At 35.6% G+C, this 14,022-nt stretch overlaps 2 protein-coding genes across 2 annotated transcripts in view; both read left to right on the forward strand.

Annotated features, from left to right (window-relative positions):
• Nucleotides 1-726: 726 nt before the first annotated feature.
• Nucleotides 727-8,841, forward strand: LOC306842788 (5'-3' exonuclease PLD3-like). The gene is made up of 12 exons (XM_079373853.1): nt 727-965; nt 2,574-2,641; nt 2,800-2,850; nt 4,066-4,247; nt 4,440-4,620; nt 4,704-4,821; nt 4,904-5,031; nt 5,721-5,918; nt 6,125-6,264; nt 7,157-7,319; nt 7,668-7,767; nt 7,932-8,841. Exons 2-12 carry the CDS (start codon nt 2,615-2,617, stop codon nt 8,117-8,119), a joined length of 1,476 nt encoding a protein of 491 aa, XP_079229979.1. The 5' UTR covers nt 727-965; nt 2,574-2,614; the 3' UTR covers nt 8,120-8,841.
• Nucleotides 8,842-13,602: 4,761 nt separating this feature from the next.
• The window catches only part of LOC306842630 (uncharacterized protein), a gene marked incomplete at both ends in the record, with an annotated part of 30,800 nt that continues 30,380 nt past the window's right edge, over nt 13,603-14,022 (forward strand). Inside the window, one exon of the mRNA XM_079373591.1 lies at nt 13,603-13,660. Coding sequence (XP_079229717.1) covers nt 13,603-13,660 — 58 coding nt within the window. The remainder of the gene's footprint in view (nt 13,661-14,022) is intronic.

Genomic DNA, 14,022 nt, shown 5'->3' on the forward strand with positions numbered 1-14,022 from the left:
AATATAGTCTATCTATCTATCTATCTATCTATCTATCTATCTATCTATCTATCTATCTATCTATCTATCTATCTATAACAAATATACAAACCAACTACATTCGTGTTAACTGACAAAAAGTGTTTTGGAATTATAATTATTATATAATTAATTATAATTAATTTACATAAAATAGTAGATCTCGGTTTACTAGTCATAATGTCTTTAAAAAAAACTTACAGAAACATAGTTTAGTTATAGTCGGTGTTGCTTTAATGTAGGTCTACTTGAAATGTACTAAATAAAATAATGTGCTACATAAATAAATTAATAAATAAAACACACTAGAACTAATCATGACCTGACGGCAGTGGGAAAATAATCCGATAATAACTCGTGAAATAACAATTAACCGATGTCCTATTGTTTCTGGTTCCTTTTCTTCAATATTTTTTTTATTTTTTTATTAATATTTTGCAAGTAACATTTTGAGTTTGAAAACATACTTTAAGGTACTTTAAATGATATTTGCATTTTAACAATGTGTAAGAACAAGCAACCTATTGTGAGGGATTGAAATATGTAAACCAACAATATCAAATAAATGAAGATAAAGAACAATAACAAATATATAAAATCTAAATAATGAAACACATAGATAATAATAGCAAATAAAAATAAATAATAAAAAAACAACCAGTTTTCTTGAAGTGGATTTTTACAGGCTACGTCACTGTCACGGCTTTCACCCATTGGTCATTTAAGTGTGATCACGTGACTCTCGCGAGCCCGATACACTAGTAGTGCACTCGCTAGTAGCTCAAGAAGGACAGCAGTGTGCTGCAAACAGAGGACTGTGCTCATTGTTTACGCCGATTTCACCTCGGTATTGTTAACAGAGCGCACTTGTTTTCTTCTGTAAATAGAGCTGATTTACCGCTGTGTCTCAGACGGGATGGTTTGCTTTGAGAGCTGTTAGATCACAGGTATGTCCTTAATGTCTTATAACGTTAACTTTTCTTAACAAAGGCTGTGTGTGCTTTACTGTATGTACACTACGCTTACGGAAGCAGAAATAGACCATGGCTGTGTGTCAAACACTAGTGAGCTGCCTATCCAGACAGCACCATCATATCTCGGTAAACAGCTCACTAGGGTTAGAGATACAGGTTATAGACAGGTCAGTATACAATGTGTCATTTTTGAGATGGCATTCACAAATCTTACTTAAAAGAATATTTCAGCCAGTAATGTTTTGTCATCAGTTACTCACCCTCCTGTCTTTCCAAACCTGTTTGACTGACTTTCTTTGTAGGGCAAATTATTCTTTTAAGGTTGCACCGATACTATGGATATTTTTTATATGATAGAAGTATCTTCTTAGTGGACATAAGACTCATGTGAGGACACAAGAGGCCATGTTCTCCACAGTTATGTCATGGGATATACATTAGAAGAGTGTCTGAAACATATGGCCTTTTCAATGAGTGTTTATTGTTTTGTTTTTAAAGCAACTTGTTAACAATTCAAAGTAAACAATAATAATGTAAACAGCTTATTTTACTATTAGCCAAAATATAAAAGAAAATCTTTTAGTAGTATTATATTTGATACATTATGATTGTATGTCTCATATAGTGTGATATAGTAAGAATATGTAGCTCGGTTTGGTGTAGTTGTTATTTATATGGCCAAAAAGTAAGATGAAATTCTGATATCATTGAGATTTTTACATATCAGTTATCTCCCAATAATGTGCTTTATTAAAATGACTTCAAATGCTTAGTTTTATGATCAAATATCTGTAGTTTTTATTGTGGAGGTAAAATATAATGCAATGCAATAAACGTTCCTCAAAAGCCTGATAGATCATATTTGATATATTTTATATTATATCGGATATTCAAATAAACCTAAGTTACTTCAGTCCAATAATTGTTCCTCTTGAAATATTACTAGCAATATAAAATCTGTTTACTTTATAAAAATCATGTAAAGTTTTTAGAATTATGCTAAAAGACCTTTTAATTGCTAAAAAAGTGTGAACTATGAAGCAGAAGGCATGTAGTAGATTGTGTGCAACAGGTTTTTCAGCAAAGTTTTGATCATGCTAGTAACTTAAGGGCATTTGAAATTCTTAGGTTTATGGGGTTAACCATTATAATGGACTATGCCAATTGATTAGACACAATTAAGCAAATCCCACATTGATTTGTACAGTATGAGTGTGTTAAATGATACAGTGTTTTTCTGCTTTTCATCCTCCTGTCAACAAGATTAGTATATTTACAGTATTATTACAGAAAACGCGTGACTAGATCATGTTACTGTCAGGAAGCTCAGTCACGTGACCCTGCGCTCATGACTCTGCACCGCATCAATATTTCTTCATTTTCCTTGCGTCTTCAAAAACACTTCCACTTTGATATCAGATGCGTGTGAAAGATTTGCCAAGCTCATCGAGACTCGTGTGTCAGTCTGAACCGCTAATGCTGACGTCTGGCTCTTTCGCTATAATGAGCTGTGTGTATAGAAGTGCTGTTCACCATCCACCGATTCCCCAGAGCAAGACTGACTCATCTTTCATTTTTTAGGATTTGTATTTCCTCCTGATGTGCTGGTGAACCTCCACACAATGAAGTCAGATATACCATACGAAAAGGTTGGTTACATGTGATATGATTACTGATTTCTTCAATTTAGAATTGATTGTAATTATTCTACGCTCTTTAAATGTGCTTATTGTTATCTAGTGGTTTTAATTGATAAATGCAAACTTAAGACACTGTGTTTAAATAACCACAATTCTTTTTGATCAAGATGATTGATGTGGAGCTAAGCAGAGGAGAAACACATCTAGGCTCACAAAAGGTATTAAATAAATCTATCATCGTAATGTACAGTGTGGAAAAATAACTCAAGTTTATTACTTTGAGGTATTGCTGTTATTGCATTATTGCAAATGTAATTACATGCCAAAATAAGAAATAAACATAAGTAATTAACCCTAATAATCTTTTCAGGCATTTTTGACCAATTTATTTATTTTCTCCTGAAGTCAAATGTTGTTTTGTTTGTTTGTTTTTTAAACATGTACAGTTTAAACAACATATTAAGTTTAATTGGATGAGTCTTAAGCGGTTATTAAAAAAAGTCACACGTTGGTTGTTCGTGGTCAAAATTGATCAAATATTTTTTCTCATATATCTTGAATAAAATGTGTGCATCAGCCACAATGTTGAACAAACACAGAAATGAAGAGGTGAGACTGTAAAACATTGACAGATTCACACACTCTTATACAGACTTCAAAAATGACACCTCAAACTTTAACATATAATAGTCAGATATTGTCTAAATATACAAATGTATATTTTCAAAGCTTAAAATCTAGAATTCGTGCACAGAAATAGCATCATAACATGATTTTGATCTGATATGAAGTCAGGTTATTTTGGCCATCAATCAAATCCATGATACATTCTCATATTTTCTTAGTTTTAACTTATAAAAAATTATAAACTTATTTATATTTCTATCATTTATATAAGATTTGCTTATAAAATGATGGTGAAATAGATCAATTTACACATTTAAAAAAAACAAAATAAGATCTAAATGACCTAAATATAAACATAATTTTATTGTTAGTACTATAGGGAAATTAGTTTTGTATGATTTCATTAAAGTTACAGAAATTACCAGCCAATATGTGACTCATTTCAAAAAATCTTTGGACACTTAAATATCCATTATCAGCTGATGTATGTCCAGTATTGATAAATCAAAAAGAAATCTCTAAAATCAACCAGTAACAGATTTGGTACAATTATATTTTGTATAAATACTGTTAATTACATGTTACGTCATTTTTCACTCTGTGGTCTTTTTCTTCTGACGTGACAAAATAATTTAAGTTCAAATCTTATTTTTATAAGTATCTTTGTAATGAGCTGGATAATGGTCATCATATGAACGATGACTGTTGTTAGAGTTTGTTTAGGCAATAATGGCTAGTAACTGTACAGTATCTCTTACATCTCCATCATTGCCCTGGGATTTTGAACATATCATCTCTGTGTTTAGCATTACAGGTGTCTGATCATCCTCACAAGTTTAAGCACAGTATTGTTGATACTCCTGTCACTCCAAACCCTGCTTGTTCCCATAACAACATCCTCCTCCTCCTCCTCCTCCTCCTCCTCCTCAAAATCATCTGGACAGCAGGAGCATCTTCTAATCAGAGAAGCCTGTACTGATCCCTGCAGGTAGGCACCCACCTAGGGAACTTTATTTGGGGCACTTATCATTCTGTCACACATTTCTTTGTTTTTGAGCGTTTTAGTGGTCTACTGGTAAATGAGGTTAACCACAGCACGCAGTTTCACATCTGCACTTTCAATGAAGTCTGCCTTTATGGATTTGTTGTCTACTATAGTTTATATGTGTGTCATTTATAGGATTGTTTTAGTGGAGAGTATTCCTGAGGGGCTGGTGTTTAACTCCTCAACCACTCATCAGTCCATATATGAAGCCTGGCTCAACCTTATATCTGGTGCTCAATCCAGTCTGGACATCGCCTCCTTCTACTGGACTCTCACCAATGACGACACGCACACACACGAGGCCACAGCTAATCAGGTTTGGCTGTGACGTGTACTGACTTCTCACTGAATAATAGGCTGTGTTAGTGACGTCTCACCCAAGTGAGCTGTTCATTCTAGGGCGAGCAGATTCTGCAGGAACTAGGGCAGCTCTCGGGGAAAGTCTCTGTCCGAATTGCAGTCGATAAACCATCAAATAAAAAACCCATGAATGACATTAAGTTCCTGACTGATTCTGGTTAGTCAGCTTGACAACTTAAAAATAAAGTATATGAGCACAGACATAAACATTATATTAAATAATGCCTTACTTTCTGCAGGAGCTGATGTGCGGATGGTGAATATGCGAGAGCTGACATCAGGTGTGCTGCATACTAAATTCTGGATCGTAGATAAGAAGCACATTTACATCGGAAGCGCCAATATGGACTGGAGGTCACTAACACAGGTCAGTCTTTTTTATTTTTAAGGATTATGGCCTATAACATTTAAATGTCACGTGGTGTGATATCAGTGTTTGGGAATTTCTGCTTCCTCACTTACTCATACATCGCTCATATAGTAGAAATAAGTTAGAAGTGTATGCTTTTTAAAGAAATTACTTGATTTAAGGCATCCTTGCTGAATAAAAGCTTTACAAATATTTATAATGTAATAAAAAAAACTTCTATTTCAAATAAATGCTGTTTTTTTACTTTTTATTCATCAGAAATCCTGTAAAAACAAAATGTATCATGATTTTTCATAAAACTATTAAGCAGCACAAGTGTTTGTGATAATAATAAGAAATGTTTCTTGAGCAGCAATGATTTCTGAAGGATCATGTGACACTGAAGACTGGAGTAAAGTGAGAATGATGTGACGTGGCCAAGAATATTTCACAATTTACTGTTTTACTGTATTTTTCAGTAATCAAATAAATGCAGCTTCTACTGACCCCAAACCTTTGAATGATAATGAATATAAACATTTTAATACAGGAAGAGAGATGTGCTAATACTTTTCTAAGTATTCAGACTCTTAACCACCTAGAATCCACCCGGAAATGGCACCAATACTCCATATATTTCTCATCTCCATGGGATCTCAGTAGTATTGTGTATGTTTTATATGTCTGGTATGTTGATTTATGCTCAGGTGAAGGAGTTGGGTGCGGTTGTGTATGACTGCAGCTGTCTTGCTAAGGATCTTGGGAAGATCTTCGAGGCTTATTGGTACTTGAATCAGACTGAGACTGTTCCTGCACACTGGCCCAAAAACTACTCTACCCTGTACAATAAGGACACACCCATGCAGCTGTCACTCAATGGGACCGATGCCAACGCCTATCTATCGGTAAGAGAGATCCGGCAAACACTGAACCGACTGAGCTCAATCATGAAAGGAAGTAAAAAAACTAATGCACTGAATGTAACACTGTGTGTTTCTGTCAATGCCATTGGAATTTTTGTGGCTTTTGTTGTTCCTTATTCTGGTGTTGTTTACTGGGCTGTTTGCAGTTTTGTGTGGCATTATTGAGGAAGTTTTCCTCTCTCACACAGAGCTCTCCTCCTTCACTGTGCGCCGAGGGCCGGACTCCAGACCTGCAGTCTATCCTCAGTGTGATTGCTGATGCCCAGCAGTTCGTCTACATCGCTGTGATGAACTACCTCCCTACTATGGAGTACTCCAGCCACAAAAGGTCTGTGGTATATTCCCTGCCTCCTTCTTCATGCATTCATAACCAACCAGCCTAAAGCCACCTGTCTTCATTATGAAATCTGCTTATCGTTGGCTTTTTGAACCATTTGCATATCATGAGGAAGCTCAAAAGTTCCTCTCCAGTCCCAAAAAGATTTCTTGCATCTAAAAAGAAATTATTAGCATACACAGCAATGCAGTGTTTTAGTGTCATTGACGTACTATTATAGTTAATATTTATGAATTGAGTTTAGTAATTTGGGGGGGGTTGTCTTTTTTTTAGTTTTTTAGTTTTTTATATGTCTATAGTTTTTATTAAGTTTACATTTTTTATTTTAGTACTTCAACTCATTTTATTGGTTACACTTTATTTTAAGGTGTCCTTATTACAGTGTAATTATACATTTAAGTACTGAGTAATATTAATTAACAACAGTTTAGGTTTAGGGTTATTGCATGTAATTATCCATAATTTTGTGCTAATACTATAGTAATTGCATGTAACCTGTAACAAGGGCACCTTAAAATAAAGTGTTACCAAGTTATTTTGAGGTTGTTAGTTTAGTACTTCCATTGAAACTAAAAGAAAATGCTAACTTTCGCTTTGCCAACTAGCTGAAATATTTTTATTTTGTTTAATTTTATTTCAGTTAATGTTTATTTCATGTGATTAAAAAAAAAACCCTGCTGCAACAGTTTTTTTTTGTTTATCTTTTTGGCCCTCCCAGTCCAAGTGAAGCCATAAAGGACCAAATAGATCACTTAGAAGTTCACAGGAGCAGAATGGTCTCAGTCTACATGGAGCTGTCTGATCACTGCACATTTTGAACCTTTAAGGTTTAACTCTGTAATGCCCATCACATTTAACCCTTGCTCTCCCTGATTCCCCGCAGGTACTGGGCGGATATCGATACCCAGCTGCGGCGCGTGGCTTATGAGCGTAAAGTTTGTGTGCGTCTGCTGATCAGTTGTTGGGACAATACCAACCCCATCATGTTCCCTTTCCTGCACTCGCTAGCTTCCTTACAGAACAAGAGCAAGCTGGACATTCAAGTGGTGAGTGCCAACAGAGGTGCTCTTTAAGAATTTGACAGGTTGTGGGATATATAACCTTAGAGGCCATGATAAGGTTGCCTTATTGCATACACAGTCTCATTGAGGTTTGGGGTTGGTAAGATTTTTCAAATGTTTTTGAAAGAAGCCACCAAGTCTGCATTTATTTGATGAAAAAACAGTACAATTGTAAAATTATTGGATTTTTGAGGAATAGACAGCATTTATTTGAACTAGAAATCATTTTTAGTCTTAACTTTCACTTTCGGATCAGTTTAATATGTTCTTGCTCATTTAAAAAAGCTTAATATGTCTGCAATAAGTGAATGCAAACCATTTTTCCTTTCACAGAGGATTTTTACTGTGCCTGCCAACCCTCGACAGAAACAAATTCCCTATGCCAGAGTCAACCATAACAAGTACATGGTCACAGATAAAGTTGCCTATATAGGTACGGCACATTACTCTTCGTTTTTACATTCTGTTCTTCTTATTGCATTTCTAAAACATCTAAAACTCTTCACAATTTATCTTCTGAAGACCGGAACGATCAGAAACTTTGTCTATAGTTGAGTATTATCTTGTTGCTATACTTACTGCCTTTGTACTTTTCAGGCACGTCTAACTGGTCAGGTGACTACTTCGTGAACACAGCTGGATCTGCATTAGTGGTGAACCAGACTTCGGCTCAGTCCACAACCCCAACAGTCCAGGAGCAGCTGCAGGCAGTGTTTGAGAGAGACTGGGACTCTCCGTACAGCACCGACATCAACCAGAGAACCAACCGCAAATACATGTGCTAGACCAGGCTTTGTGCCCTTTACGCTGGAGAGATCAAAACACTGTTAAATGGTATTTGCTGGGGGATGGTTTTCAGGGCATGTTTACTATAAGGTTCTGGGTTCTAAAATACCAGCTTCCCTGACCATCTTACCATGAGCTACTTTTGCACTTAATAGTAATAATGTCACTCTTACCTCTGACCAGTTGCATATATTTTGCACAAAATGTATTTTAAATGACAATGCAATACCTCTTAACAGAAACACTTTGCTGTTGATTATTTCTAACATAGTTTTTCAGGAAAAATCATATTATCATTGATTCAATGTGTTGTTCATAGCTGCTTTCTCTTTCAAAAGTGATTTCAAAAACTGCATTTAAAAATCATCTCAACAGTATTCATGTTTTTAAAAATCAGATCTGACTCCTCGAAGAAGCAGGATTATTGGATTAATCACCAGTCTATTGTCATGAACGTCTCCGAAGGCATTTGTGCGTGTCTGAATGCATTTGTTGTGGTGTCACCACTATTGGACAGCAGCTCTTGACTGTTTTAATTCACTCACTTACAAGGTGAGAAATTGTTTAGTATGTGGGTTTTTTATTATGTCTATTAATCTGGAAGAGAAAATGTCTTGGCTTTCATATAAAAGAGTCACTGCCAGATATGTTCATCTTTATAAAGAGGAACAACGAGCAGTAATGAGGGATGTGTGAGTCGGTTTTAAACTTTTAAAACATTTACATTTGATATCTCTTTTTTTGGGAGCTGCGTGTTTTATGAAAGTGTAAACCGTTACAAATAAAGAAACACTTGATCTAATGCAACTTTTTCCCCAAGTCATTTTACATTGTTCAAACGGCTGTTGACTAGTATTGCAACATTCTTGTCGTATAGCATAGAAAATAATGATGGATTCTCCTGGACTTCCATCAAATTATTTATTAATTAGTTATTTCAGGAGGGACAAAAATGTATAGCACATGCGCTGAAAACAAGTCAAATCAGAAGTACACACCCTTTCACCACACTCACTTTTTTAAAATTACTTGTCTCTACGTTTGATAAGATATTATCTCAGTTGCAATGTTCATGTTATGTTCATTCTTCTGATTGATTGATTCTTTAATATCACATAAATCTCCATTTAGTCATTTAGCAGACACTTTTATCCAAAGCGATAAAATTCTTTTCAATTCTGTTTCAACATCTCTTTAAATGTTCGTTTTGTCCAAAACCGTAGGTACTAATTATAAGCATGTAATAATTTGATCTATTTTTAACCTGCATTCCCATAAATGGGCTTCTCTCAAGGACCTTGTCGGGCCACGCCTCCTTGTCTACCATTGGCTAATATAAGTTATGAGTAGTCTGTGATTGGACCGTTAAGAAGTCGTTCATAGAGCTTTACCAATCAAAGCGAGCCGTGGTGACTCGAGGGCGGGATTAGTCGGAACCCTGCTGGAAGAATGTGCTCGTCTGTGGAGGTGGAGCGCGACAGAGACAGAGAGCTGTGGAGATGGCGGTGAGTGCTCGCTCGATACACAATAAGACATCTTTTATAAATATATACGCGTTTTTTCATTCCTGCATTGGGTATGAACGACTCCAGCGACTCATCATATCTCCAGCCTGGTGAAACTGGAAAGTTTAGATTTTATTGAAGAAATACAGGCAAAAAAATGTACATTGCGTTACACAATGGGTCATGCATATGTGTTATGGCTCATCTTATTTAATCAGGCAGCGGTGGTGGGTGTTGCTTATTATTTTTATATTTTTTTAATGCACTTACAATGAAAATTGAATGTAAATTCGCGCTTGTTTTAACATAATGAGATGCGAGACGCTGAAATCAATGCATTAGACACTTGTTGGTATTCACTCTAAAATTGGTGTTCTGTAAAAAACAGCTTAGCTATATTTTATTTTGCATATTTTTATGGTCAGCCTATATCATTAAGCTAAATATTTCTGCTTCTATTACTAATGTTAAAAAATATATGCAATTAATTCAAGATTTATACTCTTCTTTTGTCCAGAGGGCAGTATGTAAACCACAAATCTGACACCTACATGCCTGTTAGTAAAACTTGATAACTGGTACTGTATAGATGTTTTTAAATAAGCAGTACACTTTTAAAAAGTGCACTTTGTAATAATGTTTTAATAACCTTTTGTTATTTAATAAAGATCTACCCTTATTTTGATGTGTTGACCAACACACTAAAGCATTAAAATTAACTGTAAAGTACTTTTTCTGAACATTTCTGATTATTATCAATGTTGAAAACACTTGTGCTGTGACCCTAGATGAAAAAGATGCGTTTGAAAGCATCTGAAAGCTGAATAAATAAGCTTACACGTTCTATTCATTTAAAACAATCTGGAAAATTGTATCATGGTTTCCATAAAATATTAAGTCTTCAACAGTGATAAAAAAAAAAAATGTTTCTTGAGCAGCAAATCAATATGCAAAAATATTAGGCAAAACAGTTTTTATTATTTATAATAATAAGAACCATTATTAATAATTGATTACTCAAGGTTACAATGCATCTAGCTCAGTGTTTAATTGTGTGTGTGTGTGTGTGTGTGTGTGTGTGTGTGTGTGTGTGTGTGTGTGTGTGTGTGTGTGTGTGTGTGTGTGTGTGACTGTGAAATCTCTTGCACTTTAATTACCATCCGGACCTGTCGGTGGGCCGGTTTGGTGACGAAGGTGCAGACAGCAATCAGAGGAGACCCCCAAACCCCGCAGAGTGCCTGTTACAGGCTCAAACCCTGCACCCAGGGTCGCCTCGACAGCATTAGCGTGTGTGTTCGTGTGTTCTGGAGAGAGTGGGTGTGTGTGCCACCCAGGGGAAGATGGGTGGAGGTGTGATGTGGTCATACACCCTCAAAATTACGCTATAGGAGATTCTAATCTAAATTGGTGGCCTAATTGACGTGTATACTTTTGATAAATTATATACATTACCGGTTTGGAATAATTAAGATTTTTAAATGTTTTTTTAAAAGAAGTCTCTTATGCTCACCAAGTCTGCATTTATTTGATAAAAAATACAATAAAATTGTGAAATATTATTACAATTCAAAATATACTTAAACAGTTATTTTGAAATGTAATTTATTCCTGTGATGAAAAGCTGAATTTTCACATTTGACCTGTAGTGTATTACTTCATTACTTGATCTATAATTCATAATTAACCAGTTCAATTTTTGTCTGATTTCATATTTCTCTCTGATCTTTCATTTCAGGACACCTAATGAGAAGGCTCCAGCTTTTATGAAGACATGGAAGTAGCTGTTTTTGCATAAACATTTGATTATGTTTGAATAATTACTGGAAGAACATAATACTAAATATACTCTGATTTTTTTTATCATATTGTTATACAAAACAATTGTGGTTTTGTGGAGAACATTTGACTTTTTATATGTCTCTGTGCCATTGCTACTGTAAATAAATTGTCCTGTTAAATAAATGCATTGGTTGTATATAGTCCTTGTGTGTTTTGTTTTGATCTTTTGTTAGTGAGCTTCAGTTTACAGGTGAAGGCTATAAAGACAGTCCACTGATTGACTTGCTTTCATCAAAGTGGAGCAATGCTATAAATAACCCTTTGATTCAGATTCATGAATAATCTTGATTTGAGCAGTTAAACAGCATACTTTCTGCTCAAAAGATATCATGTGTTTGTGGTCTGCACAGCAGATGAAGTATTTTTAGTATAGTTAGTTCAACACAGTATAGAATGATTAAGTTTTATGGCATGTATTTATTAGGCTGATGTATACAGATTTTACAGAGGCCTTTACTCCAAAAAAATAGATTAAGTTGTTGTACGAGGTAGTCATGCATTTTAAAGACAGTATTATTCACTGAGCATGAATTATAAATATGTTTATAAACACCATAGCTCAAATGAAATACCACGAGCCTGGAGCTTGTGGTTCTAATGTGTGAAAAATTAAGATTATTCAAGCGGCTTCATCCAGAAAATGGTTTAAGTGGGAGGCTGTTGGTTTATCATCAAAACTGCTTTAGTTTTGCCTTGCATGAAGAAACCCACTATTACCACACAACATATAGTTCCAGTTATGAAAATCGAAAATTAAATTGTCATAATTGGGCAATAATATACAAGAGGCCATGCTTTACATTGTGAAAAAGTAAATAAGTGCTTAACTGTATTGAATGTGCACTTGTAGTGGTTTCAAATCTTAAAGATATACATCTTTTTTTTTTTAACCGTGCATACATGTAATATAATATTAATGAAATAAAAGGGCATTAAAGAGTGTATTTTCATTACTCTTTCTTAATACAATTTCTTAAGTACACTTTTAAAATACATTTTGTAATTTAATATTACATTTCAAGTTAATATATCTTAAATGTAATAAATTGCAATGTCATCATTACAAATATATTTAAATACATTATGTATGACATATATTTTTAGTGTACCATAAATGCTTGTCAGTACATCCAGCAGTACAATTTAACCTTATTTCAAAGACAATCGAAGTAATTGTGAAACACATACAAAGATACTGTACTTAAATAGGTCAAGAAAGTTCTCTTAAGTTCAACTAACTGCATTTAATATAAATTTAAACTATGACACATTTTAATGTAATTGTAAATAACATACAATTAAGTGTCTGAAAATATTACATCCACAATATTACTCTTTTTAAAAGTATTCAAACTGAACACACTGCCTCTTTTAAAATAATTACTGCATGTGTGTCAAACTTTGACATATAAACTAATGTTGGTGTATATTGCATAACTGGGGTGCTGATCAGGACCAGATCTATCCGTTTCAAAATAACCATAATCATGCATATTGTCCTGTATATCTTTTGACAGTCCCTTTTTCATGGATGTAGGCCCTTGCCTCTTCAATCTGAGAATCAATGGCAGTGAAGGACGTGCAGAGGTGTGCTGGCAGTGATGCTGGTCCAGGCCTGTTTGTGACGGCGAGTGAGGGAATGTGTTTTTCTTTTAATTATATTGTGAGAGCTGTTGAGCTCTGTCTGACAGAGGCCCTGATCGCTGTTTCTCACTAAGCCCGATAACAAGGCCCTGTTGGGCCGGGACTAAAGCCACGGGACTGATGAACAAAAGACAGGAGCTTTAGTCAGGGGGCCGCAAACTGCTGACTCTCAGCGCCAGCTAATTTAGCATTCTGTCCTGTCTCCCTGTTGTCAGCCTCTGTCCACATCCTTCTCTTTTTTTTTCTCCACTGCATTCTCGTTCACTTTTGACACCAACATGCCCCCCAACAAAGAAACCCGAAATCACACTCTCTGTGTCTACCTCCGACCCCGTCCTGTATCGGTTTTCCCTCTCTTCCCGAGTCAGTGACCGTCTCCACTTCATGCTTGCTGGAAGCGATCTGCTCACAGCACCCGGCCCGAGGTCTGACCCGTAACAGTGGTGCGTGGGATGCATGTTCGGTGTGTGTGAGCGTGTATCTTGTCTTCTGCCATGTGTGAGTGTCTGCGAGGGATCTTCCATGGCACCTGGACACCCTCTTCAGATGCAGGTGGGTTTGCTGACATAACACCCCTCGTGAAAAAGAAGTGTGCTCAACTGTACTGAATGTTCACTTGTGGTGTGTTTCGAACCTTACAGGTGTATTTTTAAACACTGTACGTGTAGACAATATAATATTAATGAAATAAAACAGTGGTTCCCAACCAAGTTCCTGGAGGCCCCCTAACACTGCATGTTTTCCTTAATCAAACACACCTGATTCAGGTCATCAGCTCATTAGTAGAGACTCCAAGACCTGAAATGGGTGTGTTAGACAAAGGAGAGATACAAAATATGCAGTGCCGGGGAGCCTCCAGGAACGTGTTTGGGAACCACTGAAATAAAAGACTACTTAAATGCACTTAAAGAGAG

The sequence above is a fragment of the Barbus barbus genome (genome assembly GCF_936440315.1).
Source record: "Barbus barbus genome assembly, chromosome: 23".
NCBI lineage: Eukaryota > Metazoa > Chordata > Actinopteri > Cypriniformes > Cyprinidae > Barbus > Barbus barbus.